At 31.9% G+C, this 21,075-nt stretch overlaps 2 protein-coding genes across 4 annotated transcripts in view; one reads left to right on the plus strand and one right to left on the minus strand.

The window, feature by feature from the left end:
• Positions 1–21,075, minus strand: part of LOC125067627 (elongation factor-like GTPase 1) — a 102,666-nt gene that overhangs the window by 32,506 nt on the left and 49,085 nt on the right. The gene's annotated exons all lie outside the window — the stretch shown is intronic.
• The window catches only part of LOC125067628 (mucin-3A), a 48,905-nt gene continuing 42,185 nt past the window's right edge, over positions 14,356–21,075 (plus strand). The window contains exons 1-2 of one of the 2 annotated variants that reach the window (XM_047676322.1): positions 14,356–14,666; positions 14,727–15,206. In XM_047676322.1, the coding sequence (XP_047532278.1) occupies positions 14,400–14,666; positions 14,727–15,206 (747 nt within the window). In that variant the 5' untranslated portion in view covers positions 14,356–14,399. Of the gene's footprint in view, positions 15,207–21,075 lie in introns of both variants that reach the window. The other variant, XM_047676321.1, reaches the window with a different exon arrangement.

Genomic DNA, 21,075 nt, shown 5'->3' on the forward strand with positions numbered 1-21,075 from the left:
GGTGGCGCATTGGTGATGTAAGGAATGGTCATTGTCTATGGTCGGTGGTGACCACTTACCATCAGGTGGCCCAATTGCTCGTCCGCCTACCGATATCATAAAAAAAGTAATCAGTTTTTTTGTATTTCCCTGTACTACACTTACGTACTACTTATAGTATGAACTTTCAATGAAGAGTGTAGAGTCAGTGTTAGGAGTTTTGCTTTTTATTATAGCAATCCTTTCATCACGAACGAAAGACATTGGAATATTATAAAGAGTCTGTCTTTCTTATGATTTTTAAAGTATCGCTAAATCCTTTGTCACTACGGCTTTAAATTAGAAAACGAAGGCTACCTCAAAATTTTAAGTCTAATGTATAGAACAGACTATGTATTGTTACTCTATCAGAACTCATTACCAGTATGTGTAGTATCACGTGGTATGGTTTACACATCGTTACCCCACAGTAAATAAGACCCCACAGTAAAAACCATAAGACATGAGAAACGATATTACAAGTTCTCAATACCCAGAGTATAGATACCAGCCATAAATCAATTGATATAAAGGTCTTGAACCATACGACTTTCTCTGGCTTTTCCTCAATTACAATTCAAAATAAGTAAATGTACGAGCATTCGAGTCTAACTTTCCGTTTGCTTTTAGGACATTATTTATACTTCACTTTCTTCTCAAACCAAGAGAGCTGAAATGGCACAGTAGTTAGAACACGTGAATCGTGAACCTAAGATTGTGTGTGTTTAAGTTGCACGGGTGCAAGCATTTTGAGTTTAAAATTCATCTTATGTTCGGTGAAGGAAAACATCGTGAGGAACCTGCAAATATCAGGTTAAAATCAAATATATCAATGGCATTTGAGCAGCGTGGTTAAATACGCTTCAAACGTTTTCCTCAGGAGGCCTTCGCCTAGGACTGGTACGTTTATGGCCTTTTGCTTTACTTTTTGATCTTTCTTATAAAATTATCAAAATAAACAAAATACTATTATTCAATAAAAAAAAAAAATGCTAATGTACAAATACCAAATCATGTAGTAGATTCTACTGTGTATCCGGATAAGGATTCTTATAAAGTCGACTTACTGGAATTAGTTCAAAAAACTTACTATTTCATGAAAAGTTAAGTTTAAACGAAGGCAAAAAGGCACATAAGACTATTGTGCTGCTATGTCTAAACTACATCTAGTCATGTAAGATGTCACTTGAACTTAGAATTGATAAATCATCGAAATGTAAATTATAAAACGAAAAAATATTTTTTAATAAAATAATTAAAAAGAATTCGAATATTAAAGCTAATACAAATTATATGTAACAATGTTACATACATTAACTCGTTACATCCAAAAGAAATTTAAATCTTATATGATAAAAACTATATTCATTTATTAGGGGAGCAAACAGTACTATTTTATAAAATCATAAATACATACAAGACAACATAAAACAAGAACTGACAAGAGAAAAAAAAACAGACATATTATTATTATATTTATAATAATATACTTCTGAACGAGTTCGTTCTAAGAGGTTTTACTCAACGAAGAATGGCCAACTTCTCGAGAGATATTAAAGTGCTCAAGCGAGTACGCAAACATTTGCAAAGTGTACCTATTTCCTTACTTCCGAAAACCGAACAGAACGAATATAAAATGTTCACGACACGAGAGTTCGGGCGCAAGAGCAACGGCTTGAAATGTTTTTCAAGGCAAGGGAGTGTACAACTGAGATCTTCTTTACAAAAAACTTTTTAGTGGCTTAGCCTTACCTGGACTTTGAATCGAGGACTTCGAAATTCACAGCTTAATAGGCTAGCCGCTGAATCAACGAGGCAGTCAATAATAGATTTTATATAATATATAACGTTGCGTTAACGCGAGTCCACGTTGCGTATTCACCATGACGAATCAATAATAATGTAACAAATTCCATAAAAACACCGTCGTACCCGTTAATTTACAACGATAATAGCGAACAGTCTTATAATGACCATGGCCAAACCGAAAAAAACTGATGCAAGATGATAAATTCTGAACACTAAGGACTTAAAACTTATACAAGTCTATTTTTCATTTAAGAACATTGAGTAAATCAAAATTTTTTTTTTTTATTCAAGTAGGCTCATAAAATCACTTTTGGATAATCATGTCACAGTGATGAATTAAATTTAAAGCTACCGGTTCGGAAAGTAGATTCTAACCAAGGACCGGCAAGAAACTCTTGTCCACCTATTTAATTACAGAGTATGTCAATAAACAACAATTATTTCTTAAAATATCCTGCCTAGAAATCAATAAATACTAAGTCCACGCTTCTTTACCTTTAATATAATCATGTATTTATATTATTATATGTTTATCTTTATCTATCTTTGTTTGACATGACAAACGAATATCGTGCCCCAGGATGGATATATTAACTTTACGAAGTCGGAAACTAGGTGTTATTTAGTTTATCTTTGTTGTAGCAAGACTATACATCCTATACGTGAAACTTGTATAAATCAATAAGATAATATTGAAACAAAAGGATATTTTTTTTAATCATTATTTTAATTATGATGTATAACATATTTTTGTTTTTTACTTTTAATGAATGTTTTTATCGTTTGCTTGGCATTAATTTGTATTTATTTACAGCAAAAAAAAAAAAACTTTATTTAGTTTCACAGTTGTTCTTCACATATTTATAACAATGAAACTATATATCTATTTAGACGATGTTAATATCATTGGACAAAATTATAACGAGCCATCACATAGAATATTTTTTAACATAATCATCTGACACTGTTTGTATCAGTGAATTTAAATATTTAGAAATCTCTGGATATATTGAGCCCACTAAGTAAAACCACATATTATAAATAAGTTACATTTAAAACTAGCTCTTATTTGATTAAAATTTTAAATAAATTACGTTTCTTTAGTATACTTGATAATATTTAACAGCAACAAGAAAAATATAGGAAAATAAAATTTAGTTGCAAGATTGCCCCACACATATAAACTGCTGACGATAAATAATTGTAAATGCGTGGGTACCATCCACTCAACATACGTTCTATCGCGAAACAGAAATACTTACTGTTTTCCGGAATCAAAGGTGAGTAAGCCAATGTAACAAACACAAGGGCTAGAAACTACGCACGCATTGGTGATGTCGCCCAGCTGTGATGGCACAGTGATTAAAACGCTGGCATCTTAACCGATGTTAGTGAGTTCAAATCAAGGCAAGCACCACTGAATTTTCGAGTACCTACTTAAATTGTGTTTATATTTCATCTCCTGTTCAGCGGTAAAGGAAACATCATTTCAATAAAATTCTACCACATGTGTGGTGCCACAAGCTCCAACTCATCTCCACAAAGGCAGAGGAAGTTTTAACCCAGTAGTGGGACATTTACAGGCTGATATAAGAGATAGTTAATATTCTTCACAGTACCAATACCTGTGGGCGGTTTACGATGGTAACTACTTACCATTAGGCGATCCATTTGCCAGTCCGGCTAGCTATTTAAATTAAAGAAAAGTGGCATTTAGCCTTTACGAGGATGGAATCACGTGCAGACTATACACAATATATGGATATATCTGTGACTAAGATACTCGTTCCATATCATAATAACGTACAATCAATCTAATATTAGTTTTGATCAGATTGAAAAGTTTCCAGACTGTAAGATTAATATATAAATCTAGACTACTTCTAGACTAGTAAAATAATGTGGTTTGAGGTCACGTTATGTACTGTTCATTATGTCAATTTACTTTGTACAGATTTGTATTGACGTGTTATTTTTATTATTTGTGTGAGCAATACACTAAGTAATCTAGTTTCATTGTGTTTATTTAATAAAATAAATACAGATCCCAAACCTTGTGTTAGAAAGACGACTTAGAAAACATTTTCATCTCATTTTGTTTTAAGTTAACTAAATGTATTTGTTATTTAATTTGTTAGGCAATTCAACAGCGGGTGCATACATTTTATTATATAAAATATTAATTTACTCGTAAATAAAACCAAAAGAGCAATACACAAAAAAATTAAATTTACATTGTATTTCAAAATTAGTTTACATACAATTTTATTCTTGATTCTTGTAATCAGGTCTTTTAATATAAGTTGGCGTATGTACACCCTTAATAAAAAATACAGGGTTTTATACTCCAGGTTGGTTGACTAGAATTTAATAGACAAATATATCATCAGACATGATGTTGATAGCGTGGGATATAAGATAAGATCAGAAGAAAGAAAATGCAATGATGGACGGTTGCTACAAGAAAGCTTTAATGAAACCACAGATTTTGAGTACGCAACAAACAATCTTATACTTAGGCGATTATTAATAATTTTTTATTGATCTTCAGTAACGAAAGTCAAAAAGTATAAATGTCAGTATACGTTAAATATAAGTTTGATTTTAAAACATGTTTATTTTATCTATACATTTGTTTTAATATTATAAGTACTTACAACTTACGTTGTAACTTAGGCTGGTTATTACCTTAGATAAATTTAACAGTAAAAAATATACAACAATTCGTTTATTTCTTTTTTTTATTAAAATATAAACTCTAAATTTAATTAGTGAAATGTAATAATATCCGCAGAATTTTAATACAAAATTAAATAATATAAATCTTTGCAGTTGCAGAGTTTGTGTTGCCGAAAGATGTTTTTATTGATTATTGATATGATGATATTGATGATATCTTTCTGACCGATATCGGTCACGGTGGCTATTCTGAAAACTAGTCAACTAAGGAGGCCATATTTTACACAGTATTCAATTCGGTCATAGTCTTAATCTGATAGGACGGTCAACCAGAAAGTGTTCCCTCGCTGGACCCACGTCCTCACGTGCTTTCTGAGGCACGGTATCATCTCTACACCGTCAACATCCGAATTCAAGGTTGATATTACAAATTTGAAACCATAATAAATCAATCAAATACTAACACGACTCAGGGTATTAATCCAGTATATTGAGATTTGCGATTTCCTATAGCCACTAGATCAGTTAGACAGCTCGAATTATATATAATATACCCATTTATAATACATAAATCAGTAACATAAATAGGCGTAATACATATATAAATGAAGAACCTTTACTCCGTAAACGGGAGACAGAGATTTTCTATGTCATACATATTGGCTCATTTCGCTTTTAAGTGGCACTCGCTAGAAAATCTATGCTTCCATCGTCACCGTAACAACAAGTACAGTTAGGGAACCACGATTTCAGCTACCCAACTATAATGGCACAAGCTTTATTTCAATAATTCGTGATTTTCGCAGCGAATTGACATAGTATTTTCAAGTCTTCAATAAATTCTACTTTATATGTATAGAAATACGGTCGAAATTGTCTAAAGTGTCTAGTTTGAAAATTTCTGATGTAGGTCTGCAACGTAAAACGGTAAATATGTACAATGGATGATTTTGGAAATGCATTCGATATAACGCTTCATAACTTAGCTTTAATATTGTTTGAATTCTTATTTATTATGACTAAAATCTAAAAAAATGGTTAGATTTTTTTAAACATTTTTCGTTTATTTTTATAAGTAAAGCATTAAATTTCCATGGAATGAGATTAAAAATTACAAGATGAAAATTGGATTTGCATTTGACACAGTGGGCGATAATCTTAGCGGATGTTAAAGCCATTTACCACGGTGGTAGCTATATAGGTAGTTGGTTTAAAATTGGTATTCCACAAATTGGAATAGGTCATAATAGTTGTTAAGGCTCTAATAAATGAAACGTAACATTTAATTTATACGGTTTAAAAGACTGTACATAATTTTGTAAACTAATAACTAATATCAGTAAAGGTTACTGCTGGGCTGAGGCTCCCATTATCTTTTAAAGGAGGAGGGAATTTGCAGATATTCAACCGACACATGTTTGATCTCGGTGTTTTTACAGAGGATTAAGAGGTGGTAAATCGACTCTACCAGCAAAGTATAGTACTATACATAATTACATATATTATTCTCATTCTATGTATTATTTTAAAGTTCGCGGCCGCGCTTTGTATCGCACGAGTTAGTGAGAGCACGTGCGGTCGTGATTGGGTGCGTGTAGGAATACCGAATGTGATTCGGATATTGAAGAATCGAAGGTATATGTTTCAGAAGCAATGTCGATGCATTTTTGCCAAGTACATGCGCAAAATTTTTTGTTGCTATATTTCTTTCTATTTATTAATAATAAAAAATAAAATAAAAATAAATTTATTGACATGAAAAGTTAACATAGTCACAAAACATCCAGTGGTCCCGCACTAGGCAAGCTTGTCTGGGTACCAACTACCGGTTACAATTTCAAATGTTTAAACGAGAGCTCGGACGATATACGATCCCATAAAGAATTACAAAAAAAAAGCACTAAGTAAAATAAATATAAATAAACAATAATTAGTATAATTGTTATCAATTTACAGATTTACAGAGCTTATATGGAATAATAATATGTAAGTGTAATAAAGTTTTTGTAAAAAGCATTAGCTTTGTTTAAATGCTTATTATGATGTTGCGGCAATCCAAGACATGACTGAATTTCCACTGTAATTTGAGCGACTCACAGGCTCACGAAATATATTAAAGTGTCCCTTGTACGGCTCTGAGTGAAGCACATTTACTATATTGCAGGTGTAATTTCAAAACTATTTAAAATACAATTGTATTTGTACACTTATTAAATAAATGTAGTCGTGTTGTACATAAGACTAACTTATATACATTCGTATATAATAACGAACAAACAAGAGACGACGTGATATTTATAAAGGAGTTATACAAAATAAAAATAGCAACTGAATTTTATTTAAATCTGGCCATACATATGTATCTTATGTGTGATATATTGTGTATTCCAGTAGGCTGTATACTAAACTTTTGTAATATATGTATATTATATTTTTTAAACGGATCAGAGTTTTGTAATTCGTACAAGATGTTGGTTACTTTGTATTTATTTAGATACGTGTGTTTTATGGAATTTTTTCATAATTAATATAATTTATATTAGCATTAACTGTATTACAAATTAGATATAAATATTTATTAAGTATACTAGTATAATTCTGTTTCTTAAATCACAAATGTTTATGAATATAAAAGAGGTCCCGATAGTGATCCTTGGGTAACGCCTAGAAGAACAGTTGGTTAACAAAATTAGTTTTGCATATTTACAACGATTACAGGTTGGTATTGATATGTACGATAAGGCTTAAAGACCAGCTGTAAAGATCGAGATCACCACTTACACCAGCGGCAAGAAGTTTTAGAAGGAGTATATAATGATGTATAATGTTGAAGGCTTTCTCAAAATCCGTACAGATATAATCTACTTGAGAAGTTGAGAGTGATTATACGTTGCTTGTATAATCTTAAGTATAGTGGCTAGTAAATTTTGCATAATTCTTATATTTGAAGTTTTCATTTACTAATTAAAGGACGTAATAAGTATGTATGTATGGATTTTATCATATAGAGACGGAACGATTGCTTAGACCGTATTATATTAATGACATTACAGAATTGATGCACTCACGACTCAGTAATAAATGGCAAATTGAATTGTAGCAAAACAAAAATGGTAAAAAATTATAATCATTAACATGATAGTTTTATAATGAACGCTAAATCAAAATACCTATATATATTTTTTAATCCAAAAAAAAACTAAAACTCTCTTTTGTAAATCATTGTTAAAAATAACTTAAATTATAAATACATTTTGTAATAAAGGAAAATGAATTGGATAAAGCAATTCGAAAGTATCATTATCCAACTTATTTGCATTCTAGATGCAAATCAAGTGAATTACACTTTCGTTGCGTTGATTAGTGTATTTGGAAAATTCATTACACCATTTATCCTTTAGTGGCTATAAAATAGATATACGAAATAAGCAATGTACGTTAAAACGGGAGGTAAACGATTGCGTTGGCGCTCCGCAGTAATTTAAATTGAAATTTGCTTGTTCATCTTCTCATTAATATCAAATTCGTATGGCTTTTATTTAAATGACATGATACCATTATATGGTACCCGCATTATTAGTTTGCAAATTGTAATAAAATGGATCAAATTATATTATATTATTATACTGTATATAAAATTTAAGGAATTTTGAAATGAAGATATATGTATCTATTTAAACCAACTATTATCATAACTTAGGTTACGTGATAAATTTTGGAATTTGCATTATAAAGGTGTTATTTTAAACTTTTGAAGTTTCGGTGATATTTCTCATTCGTTGAACTGGAACAATGAAATATTAAGAATTGCTATATGGTGGAAGATTATAGGAAATCTAGATGCCCCCTCAAATAGACTAGCATATAGTACTATTACAGAAAAATAAAAAAACATAATTAAAACTAAAGTAATGTGGCGTGGTATTATATATTTAAAAAAAAATCAAGACACTCAGAATTATACGAGTACGAAGTCGAAGCAAGTATGCAATTATTTTATTTTTCAATGTAACAGTTAGGCCTCTAATTGTACAATTTATCAGAAAATTGATAGAAAGTTGCGGACAATTTAAGCCAACAAAACTCTCCGCTTATAGAATAATCTAAATTGAAATTGTTCAAAAGAACCAATCTAAAAACATTACGATTAATATTCTATTTTAAAACATATTTGATTGAAAATCAGGAAAGGCGGTTATGTTTAATACTTTATCTTTTATATGTTCAAATGTATTCATAGTTCGTGAATATGGAAAACTGCAGTAATAATAATAAATAATAAAAAAAATATATTACCATAGGATTCACCATAGGATTGTGTCAGACCCTTTGAACAAGCTGCCTATCCCGAGTTCAAACCGATTGTAAACTCACCAAAACGACAACATTCAAAATTATTATGGGGATCTACCACGGAATACGGAAGTATAACATCTACTAGTGGCCTGAGCAGAAATTTTAAATAAGATATCAATTGAGTGTGTCAGAAAATTCATGTCAATAAATTATAGTGAAAAAATAATCCGATAGCGATTAAAGTTCCTTGAGTTGCTATGCGCACGCCCACGAAGGAATTAATACAAACATTTTACAAAAGGCTGCGCGCGAGTCATTCCATCAAATTGGACACCACGCGAACGGAGTCACGAGCAAGTCATAACTCTTTATCAGTTTCATATTTTATTTTCTACATTCATTTCACAGACGGACTCAAAGACTTAAATTAAAAAAAAAACCTATTATTTGTTTGTTCAGGATTACAATTTTGAGTAAGTAACCAATATTCTCCTAAAAGTAATATGCATGTAATCTATAAAAATATTAAGTCCCACTTGTATCGAATGCATCGTATATATATAAAAAAAGAAAACAAATTTTCGCTCTCCATAATATTAGTATCATAAAGGTTACGAGGCTCTGCTTAATATTAATAACCTTTATAGAAATGTGAAAGTCTAAAACGAGATACAAAGTTTCTCATCTTTTTTAGTTTGCAATAACATTGTGGTTTTTACACAGTAATCTAATGAGGCACTGATGATGGGACCACCCGGGAATCAATTTAGTTACCTACTGGGTCTGATACACGGCATACAACTGGGATCTTTTCTTGTAAATTGTTTAAATTTCACAATGTTTTTTTTTTATGACACAAATATTCATAATCAACCTAATAACTATGACTATTTATAAATATTAAAAAATAAATAAAATTCGGTGCTTAAAGTAGAGATGCAGATCTGATTCAACGATCCGATATTTAATGCGGTATTGAGAAACTGGCTTTAATAGTGGACTAGCAATTATATCTAAATTCAAGGAAATAACAGGATACAAAGACTACATTCCCGCAAAATCTTTCATATACATTGTTACCTCTACAGTTACTGATTTACCACTTTTTAATGGAGATCGAGGTATTTGCGCGAGCTTGTCTGTACAGGTACCACCCATTCATTAGTTATTCTACCGCCAAACAGCAATACAAAGTATTACTGTGTTCCGGATTTGAATTCATTATTCCTTTGCCAGTATAATTATACTCACAACAGACATAATATCTTTTATGTCATGGCTCATTTCATGACTCAGTTCTCAACGCTTTTCATACTTAGATATTTATGGTTCATACTTCTTACAATGCCAGTGTCAGAGGTGGTCAATGAACACTCACCATCAGATGGTCTGTGTCCGTCTTTCATTGTACTATAAATAAAATGAATAAATCTATTTTTATATGTACAAGTGCTCGACATGGGGTCGAAATTCGTAATTATCAAAAAAAATTATAAAAACATTCGTCAAAATGTTTTTATTGATAACTCTAAAGCTCGTCAATTGTTACCAAACAAAAAGAAGAAAGAAAATCGGTTGACAAACATAGGAGAAAAAGTAGTGAACTGTTCTTTCTTCAGAAATAAACTATTTGTCCATCCCGACTTCGGGTTGAATTAAGATTTTTATTTACTTCTTGATGGCAGTGCTACCTACCGGATCCAATTTAAACCTGTCAAAAGCTGTCATCGAAATCAATCCAACCGTTTAGGAGGGGTTTAGTAACATAAACTCGTACATAAGATTTAGACATATGAATATTTTATATAATAAGATGTCGACTTAATAACGTAAAAATAAAATTAAGATAAGTAATTTAGTCGTAACTTACTTTGAATAATAGTTAAAAATAATTATAACGTATCATAATATAAGCTTTGAGCTAAATCATGGATAATTTCACTATCGCATTTAACGCCCACAGTTGACTAGAACCCATTTATCATAGCGAATAATCAATTTCCATTCGCTCCCACCGATACGTTGCTGGTGAATGCAAATTTATTTGCTCGATGTGGATTTGTATAAACTGGACCCATTTATGTGGCCGTAACACTTTAATGCACATTAATATTTCAAATAGCACATGTTTAAAATTCGAAAAAGAAAAGAAATAAAAAAAAAAAACTCAGTTGTCGTACAGGATAATAATAAGTAACTAAAAAATTAAACGCTGAAGTACTGAGCGTGCTGTCTTGCGTTCGAACATTTATTCAATGCGATGCTATTAGACGATTTGACTTGGTCCAGGATTTCCTGAATCACACGCGGAACACGTTTCATCGTCCATTGAAACTAATCATTACGCTATTGAGCGATAATTACGTAATATCTTTGTTTGTGATGACTGTCGAGGGAACGAAGCGATGAAATGAGTAAAAGTGTTCATGTTCGCATCATTATCCTAGGTTGGATGTTATTAAGTTCAGTTATTTTCTGCTGAACCGTGTTACCTGATTGGATATCACATGCGAAAAATGGATGCGAGAATAAGTGCGATCCGCGTTGATTATTTTCTTTATAAACATTTAATATTATTTTTATTTTTTAGCTCCTGGCTACAACGACTAGCAAAAATCGCAATTTTTCTAAAAATAAACATTACAATGAGTTAAAATACACATTACAATGCCTAACAATTCGCATGAGTTGAAAAATGGTACGGATCTTCGAAATCTTACGCTATTGAACAACTGTATATCAAAGAATCCATTTTTGAATTTTTGTAGTAAATAACGATTGTTATAAAAAAAATGAAAATAATTAGTCCAACTTTTTATTAATAATAGCAACACTTGGTTTGTGTCAGGAGGTCTCACTAGTTTTGATTAGAAGATACTTTAGTAGTGATGGTAACTTATCAATTCTATTACTTCTTCTTGTCAAAATTAATTAACATTTAAAGCGAACTAATCAGTGACCGTATTACAATAATCGGTACATTTAGTAGAATTAACAAATAAATTTCTAAATCTGACTGTGTCCAGCGAAATTACAATTAAAGTGAAATTCCTTCGTAATATTTTATAAAATATTTATAAAATGGTGTATAAGATATGTATGTACGTTTATTGCCTTCATTTGAGTTTGAGTAACTCTTTGTTTAAGTTAAGTTTATATGTTAATCTACATAACACATTTCCTTTGATGCTCCACAAAAAAAAAAAAAACAAATCGAAGTAATAAAAATAAATATGCAAAGTACCCTCTAAATTTGTTATTAGTTTTTCTATATAGATATTTTTATATTATTCGATACGAGTAAAACGCTATACAACCCTCTGTCACTCGATAAATCAGAGAGGGACCTGTGACATTTTCTACGTCTGATATTTATCAGTAACGCCCAATCGAGCAGTCAACGACGTATATAGCAGATTGATATTTACGTACGTGTACACAGAAAACAATCTGGCTTAAATTACCACCAGTGAATTACCACTTACCTATTCTTTATTTTAATTTAGAAATTCCAAGTAGATGTGCAATATAAAAAGTAATTTGGACGAATACGAGGCGCTTAAAGAATAGAGTCGGTACGACAACATCGTGCTTTTGACGAATATATTGGTGTTTTGATACTCGCAGTAGTTCCTATTTTATAAACCTAATAAAGACGGTATAGACAAGACTATAGACAAGTTATATCGAACGTCCGAAATATTTGGTAAAAGTGTTTTTTACTACTTTAAACTCGGTTCCTTCGAGAATTTGATCCTTTAAAGAAACAAAATCAAATAGGAATCATAAAAACATATATGAAAAATTTATCGTATTTTTATTAGTTCAAAAGTTTAGAAAATAGTACTTTCTGAAAATCTATATACCGGTCACAATCTTCATAATGCATGGGATATTTTCCTTAGGCAGCAACAGTTAAGTTGGTAAGACCATCTCAAAATTCGATCCTGTATTGTATTGTATTCTATTTGTATGTATTAATTACACATAGATTACAGATTGGTAATAATCTACGGACGTGAAAATGTTAATTTGAAAAAAAAAAATGCATTTTAAAAATCGAACAATAGCAATAACTTCCTTGTCTATGGGAAGCGAATAAGAAATTTTTGAAAACCTACCTACGTATTATTAACAATTTTACCCATTGACACAAAAATGTAATTCTCTGAATAGAGATAATTGAACGAGCTGAGTCAAATTCACATAATGGTACAAAGTACGCACTCACACTTCAATCGTATTGTCTTTTACTAACACTTTTTTGTGTCGAAATTTTCACACTAAAGATCTCTTAACGTTGTCGTGAATTATTGAATTTCTCTTTACGAATTCACTCTAAAGAGTGAAATGATTTTGACATGTATTAAATATTTATATCTTAATATATTATTGAGGCTGTTTGCAAGGTTTATTTCAATTGTACGTAAATCTGATAAGATGATCTATTATATATTTCGAATAAAAAGTATTATTTGGTGGTGGGCTTTGTGCAATCCGGTCTGGGTTGAAACTGTGATGAAAAAAAAAATCATGTATTCTACCGCCAAGTAGCAATACTTAATATTACTGTGTTTCGGTTTGAAGGGTGAAGGCGCATTGGTTATGAAATTTAAAAAAATCAGAGGGCGCTAATGTCTCTAGATACTTCAAATCAGGTGACATATTTTTATTTTATGACTTCGGTCTACCAATTTCATAAAATAAAAATAAAAAGTAAAAAAATAGGAGTAGGATGATGTATGTTATGTAATAACATTATATAGTAGACGTAAGTCTTTTAGGACGATTTTAAAAATTAATCTACGGCTTATCCTTGACAATTGTCTTTTGTTGATATATAGCCCAAAACCGAACACTATTTCTAAGAAAGAATGTTTTTTTTTATCCGAATAACGAGTTACTAATATAATTTGTATATTTTTAATGGTGATTAAAAATGTGTGTCAAAAGAGCAATGTCGTGGGATCTAAAATTTTTGTAAATATAAAGGTGGCTTACAAATAGAGCGTGTAGAAGTGATCTCCACGGTTTGTGGTGACTTTTCGATTCTTTATCAATTTCAGACGATAGACGTGTTTTGGAGCTCTTAAATTATTTATTTACGCTTATGATTGAGTAACGGTAAATATCACTGAGTTTACACAGAAATATTTACGTACTGTATGTACATTGGACCGAATAACAAGAGAACGAAAAATAATACAAACAACAGTAAAAGATATTTTATTTCGTCTAGTGCACGATTGCGGACTAAGATAAAGATTAATTTCACAAAAAGAATATATGTAATTACAAATTAGTCGTACCGTAGTTACTGTACGACATAATCTGTATGTATTTTACTAACGCATCAAATAATTTAAAAGTAAGTTAACATCGAATATTTAGTTGAGTCGCGTTGTGAAATACCATAAAGCTTTTCGAATTTATACGACCGCATACTCTACAACTTTCCTTGCGGATATATCCCTGCAGGCTGCATCTGCATCTCGACCCTACAATTTCAAGTGGGTGAGCGGTGGTGGGCTCTTGGTTCGCAGCGCACGCGCAGTCCCGCTCCGATCGTTACAGCGGCCGCACGCGCACGCCGCGCCATGACTCGATTACTGTTCGCTCTTCTAGCGCTCGCCGCTATCGCAGCCGTTACCGCCGAAACGCCGCGACCTCGACTTATAGATTTTAACCCCTGGTCCTGGCTTCCCAACAATCGAAATAAATCCCCATCCATTATGGACTATTTTTTTCCACCGTCAAGAACCCCTAAACAATCTTTGTTAGACCCACCTGCTGACAGACAACCACCCACCGTACAAACTACTATGGATGACTCCCCAACGATGACGACCCTTCAAGAACGTCCTACGACGCTAAGTAGAAAATCCCATAATAAAGTAAAAACTACCGCGTCCGCTATCCGTCCAACTGCATCCACGCCCCCGAAAACAAAAAAAACGACACATAAAAACGTCGCTACCGAAACTACTATCGCTTCAAAAACGACGCAAACATCGAAAATTGAAACCTCCCCACCGACCACTAGCATCGTTACCGCTACGGTGAAACCGCCCAAACGCTACACCATCCGCCCGATACGGACGACGGAAACTCCGGTAGTTCAGGAAACCGAGTCCACGGTCAACACAAACAGCGACAGTACGGAAACTGTTGTAGGTATTGATACATCGGGAACAACGATCGAAGTAACGAAAGATACAGCTCCAACTTTGAGTACAGCCGCTGATACGCGGTCTACAGAAGGTACAGCCAGCACGGGCATGGAGTCGACGACGTTGTTCGAGAGCACTGTAACGGAATCAGCGGACAGTCGTGAGGGCTACTTACCATTGCGGGACAAGCCGCAGCAAACTCACGTCAAGATCAACGAGCAAACGAATAAAGAGGTCAGTAATTTCAAAGATTATCGAGAATCGCTCAAGTCTAATAGCTGTAATATTTGCAATTTCTAATGCAGATATATATTTATTGTCAGGGACAATTATATATTAAGTTTTTCTTGTAAACATGCATTTCTTTAAAACAATGTTTCTATATAGTTTCACTTGCTAATTCTCACATTATAAATCGTCATGAATAATTTATGGGACGTATTTAAATCGAATAAAAACGTGTTACTTTGGTTGACTTGAAACGTAGTTCTTACAATAAATTAATTATTAGTTATCGATATTCATAACATGTAAATCGTTTGCCGTACTACTACAAAGACAAATTAACTGTACTCAATAAAATTATATGTACTTACACTTACAATTAAAATAATTAAATTCTTAAACTTAAATACAGAATATATTGTTACAAGGATTCTTGGGCATCGCGAATATTGTTTCAAAATTAAGATATAATTTATTCAAGTTGTCTCTTACTAGCAGTTTTGAATCGTGATTTTATAACATAAAATATATTTAAAGCTACTACCGTTTCGGAATGTGGATTCTAAAGATTTTGCATCAATCGATACTGCAATATTTAAATAAATATAAGAAGTTATGTTTAATCAAATTTAAATATTCGATGATATATAAAAAATAACAGAAAGATTTTATTAATTCTGCTTCAGTATTGGTATGTATCTTTTCTAAATACCATTATTCTCTAACAGTGAAAAAACTCAACAAAACAATTATTTTCTTTAACTCATTATGGTAAATGTGAGGTAATTAATGTAAAATATTTCATATTCATTTTGTAAAACTCATTTGCAAGAGAGCTTTGCACATGTACATTGTTTGCGAGAAAAAAAAGTAAAGAGTAATGATAGATCGTAAGAGTTCCTCGACTTTAACTTTAGTATAATAAGAAATAGCACATAAGAAAACGATCAAGTATACGAAGTAGGCTCACATTAAGGGATCCGTACCTAATATGAATAAGAAGAATATCAAAATAGTGATAAGGAATTAATTTATTATACTTTTTTACTTCGAATTAATTTGCATGACAATTATTGAATGTGCGAGACTAAATATTAAAAACGCTTTACATGACCACATTTTAAATTAACATTGAAGTAATTTGCATTGTATTGAAAAATAAGTGATTTTTTAAAAGATGTTCTCTTTTATTTTTAATACAGAGAACCCTAAAAATGATTACGTTGTGAAGATAGTCGACGCATATTCGCTAACCTGTCTCCGTGGAATAGACGTTAGAGTAATAATAAAGCAACAAAGCCATCTCATGGTAACCAGTTTTATGCTCATTTCAAGTAAATATATGGATGGTAAAATCAGAACCGAGTCAAAAGGACTTGTCTTAGATTTATTTAAGAGTATGGTATACTTTGAATAATAATTATTAGGTTTTGTGCAAGTCCGTCTGTGTAGGTACTTCTGTTATATATTCTACCACCAAACATCTATATTTTATATTATTGTGTTCCAGTTTCACAAGAGGTATAACATCTTAGTTCTCAAGGTTGGCGACTCATTAGCGACGTAAGGAATGGATAATATTTCCCACAGCGCCAATGTCTATTCCACCTATGTCCACCTATGTCTATTCTATCTCCAGCGCCCGCGGAGACCACTTACCCTCAGGTGGCCAATATCCATATGTCAAAAAAAAACCAGTAAGCTAAATTACGTGAGGTTGGTTGTATTTCTGAAGAGCCATCTGGCTGTAAGTACAGGGACCAAACGGTCATATAATGACCATTATTCAGAAATAAAACTAACCTAACCGTTTAAGAATACGGACTGCAACGTACGCATACATGCGTTCTAGAATTTGAATATTACCATATTTTAACATAAAATATTATTTGTTAGGAGTACGGCCTAAGAAGACCGCTAAAGTCGAAATAATTATATCTGAAATAAGATAATAATAAATTATATTTAAAAATACTACCGGTTCGAAATATAGATTCATTTACATAGTGGAAATACAAAATGAGGTTTTTTCAAATTTGTTTTAGTTTAAGATTTCGGTAAGCTGATCTTGATATGACTTCGTATTCATCGACTTTATTTTTATTAAGAATAGACTGATTAAGTGAAATCGACTCCACGTTTCTTGAAAAAAAACATAGCATTGACCAAAGACTTGAAGATATTATGCAAAAAAGATTCTAATCACGTAGAAGTTTGTACTTTCTTCTCATTAGTTACTTGCGGTCACAAATGCAGTTTCTTAAAAAAATTGTCATGGCTTTACGAGAACAATATTAAAACTTTCACTTTATAATTTTATTTATACGAACTTTAGTTAAAATAAAACACTGTCGGATTTAACGTTACATAACTTGATAACCATAATCGTATAATTTATATATATTTTTAATACTTTTAAAAACAATTAAATTAAATGATAATTTTATAATGTGATACTTGAAAACTTTAGATTTCTTACAAACTGTTTCAAGTAATAACTTTATATAAGTTTACAGTTCTTAAGAAATGAGAACTAAGTTTAGAGTAGTCGAAGTTCTTGTAAGTGACGGCTTACTCTAAAGTCGAAATAGATTAAGGAACTAGAAGACGAAAAATTACTAATTATAACTTTAAAAAAAAGGGTTTATTCAAAAAAATAATATCGAATGATACAATGAATCAGAACGAGATCCATTGCTTAAAAATAAAAGATACAAAATAATAGCAAAGATATGCCAACATCGTTGTAGAACAACAAATTCATTGTTTACACAACTGTAACCAATCAAATCGAATAGTGTTACTGAGATGAGTTGTAACAAAACAATCTTGAGAATCGCTGAAACCGAATCTAATACTAATCGTGTCTAATTAATCAGTACGCATTGCGGGTAGAAAGTCGATAGCCGTATCTATCTTACGATTGGAAGAGAAAGGGATATGGTACCTTAGGTACAATTCGAGAACTAGGTTAGAATAGTCGTAAACAGAAACTGCAGTGGAAAGTATTCAAGTAAAATAATACATCTATTGTTACTCAACTTAATACGAGTCGGCTACGATCACTAGTATGTATCTAATGATAGATGGTTAACTAAAGCCTGCACATCAAATGAAAGTTCTTGCTCTGAGCACTTAAAATTGTATCGGAAAACTAATTACCTTCTGACGATCTAATCGATTCTTTTATATTTTTTTCGATTCACGAACGACGCGTAAGTTTTATCATATCTTTGAGTATAATATTTGATACGTTATAAAATACACTGCCATTAGAGTTGCACCTTTTAATTTCCATGATTAAAATTGTGTAATCCCTTAAAATTATAATTGATTAGTCTTGATAATTGTTGATGTCTGTTATGTCATTTTGTTATGCTTTTCCTTTAATTTATGAAAGTATACAAATGGTTATGCAAGCCTACACAATTGTGACCTCGTGGAATATTAGCCCTCATAAAAAAATACGTCTCGCTTTCGATCAAGATTAATTTAAAATTGTATTCGAAAGAAATCAATACACTAATTGGAATCATAAAAAAAAACAGATAAAACGAATCGCATTGCAATGATAATATTTCTCAGAAGGAAGTAGCGCTGTAAGTAACAGTAAACTAATCTTTTGCTATAAGAATCTATCTGCAATTATAATTTTTTTTTTATTAAAGATGACTTATTACATTCTATTAAAGATCTCTTGTGTAAGATTCCCTGATTTCTTATAAACGACTGCGAAATAAAATAAAATGCATTAAGTATATAATGAACTGTATTTGCATAAATTTTGCCGTCTCTAACGCGTGTCAACGAGCTTAGACATATGCACCCCATTCCAGGCGAAGCGATATCTAACCCTACCGTAATAAACTTTTTAGAAAAGAATTCATCATCCGCCCATGAGTGTAGCTTGTCTAGGCCCGCAGATAAATAACAGACATAAAAGATGCGTGTACAGTCAACATAGATTTAAACGAATGTATGGCACTCGTCTAACATGAAGACCATTCAGACAGGTTTCCGTGTGACGCGGTAATTTGTGCATCACCGCGTGCGACGACCGACATTGACTTTTCAATTCAAGGCCATCAGTTATTGCATTTATTGTATAATATTCATTCATCGTTACGATTGTTCACGTGGACATTTCATTACATTTTTTCTTTGTAACGTACGAAACATTTGACCTATATTATACATTTGTGTTATAAAAATGATTCGAGATGGCCCAGTGGTTAGTACACGTGCATCTTAACCGATGATGAGGAAACCTGTATGTGTCTAATTTTAACGAAATTCTGCCACATGTTGGTGGAATACCACCAACCCACATTGGAGCAGCGTGGTGGAATATGCTCCATGCCTTCTCCCCCTAGGCAGAGGAGGCCTTAGCCCAGCAGTGGGAAGTTTACAAGCTGCTAATGTAATGTTATAAAAATTAAGTAAACTGAGTATGGTTAAGTGTGTCTTTAATATGACTATAAATGTGAAATTAGTTTATAACGGTAAAGTTATATGTAACAGTTAAAATAATGAGCTAAATAATGAACGGCTTAGGTTGCCCAGTGAGAACGTGCGGAATGTCAACCGTTTTCGGTCGAGGTCCGTATTTGGTTTTACTAATGATTTTACATATGTTCAATTGATCTCATGCTTTGCAAAGTGGTGCAAACCGGTAAGTGTCAAAAGACATTTTATTCTATGAGGATCATCAGTATGAGTCAAAAAAAAAAACAATTCAATCCAAATATGTCTCGAAGTGGCGTGGTGGAATAAGCTCTTAACTTTCTTCCTCCTTAAGAAAGAAGCAGCGAGCGATTAGAAACATTAAAAAAAAAACCAAAATGCTATGAATCAAGAAGTTGAAATGTAATAGTTACTGTTATTTTTTTTTTCATATTTAACCTACATCGTAACCGTGTAAGACAATTTATCTTATTCTTTATAAAGTTCCGTTATATAAAAACTCTTTATTGGATGTTATGGTAGTTAACCGCATAGATGTAACATATGCCTTGAAGACACGACGCCAGAACGAGCACGCCATATATATGGAATAATAAACGATTGCGGGACTTGAACTCTGGAAAAGGATAAGCTTGGTTCACGGGCTAACGTTTCTTGAACTTTTTCAGACGGTTGCATAATAGAGGCTAACCGCTAACCCGTTAGTGGCGGACGTCAAAACATAAATCCTAGTATAAATTGTTTGCTATAAGTAACCGCAAGATTGTAATTATGCGTGTTCCTCATAATAATCACGATGATTTAAAATTTACATAACAATGTTATATTCAGACAAATGTAGAATAAGTCAAGTTTGTTTTCGTTTTAACGCTAATAGCAATGAAGTGAACTGAATACGAATTACTTGAATATCTTTTCGCTATAACGCTGACTCATCAAAACATATAACTAATCAAAGAAAGCGAAACCAAAGAATTAATAGTAGAAAGTGTGCAAAATCAATTATTTACTACCGATATGTTTTCAATAAACATAATATTGAACGGTAGTTGAAATACAATTGATCGTAGAACGTCAGCATTCCGACGAAATTCTATTTTGTAACTCAATTCCATTGGTTAGAGATTTATTTTATTGTTCCCACTCAAATTTAGAACGATTTTTTTTTTAATTGTTTCGAAATTGATAGGCAGAGAAATACGCAAACCGTCTTGTTTGAAATTGCTTTAAATTCAACATTGTAATTAACGGGCTGTAATGAAGCTGCACATGTCAATCAAGTTTGAAATTCACATTCTCCGCTAATTACTACGGTTGATTCACTTCCACTATTTAATATCGAATACGAAACGTTTTTATTGCATCTTAATGACGCTTCGCTTCAATTATCACGATTTACGAGATATTAATCTAT

Source organism: Vanessa atalanta, chromosome 12 (assembly GCF_905147765.1).
Source record: "Vanessa atalanta chromosome 12, ilVanAtal1.2, whole genome shotgun sequence".
Classification (NCBI taxonomy): Eukaryota; Metazoa; Arthropoda; class Insecta; order Lepidoptera; family Nymphalidae; genus Vanessa; species Vanessa atalanta.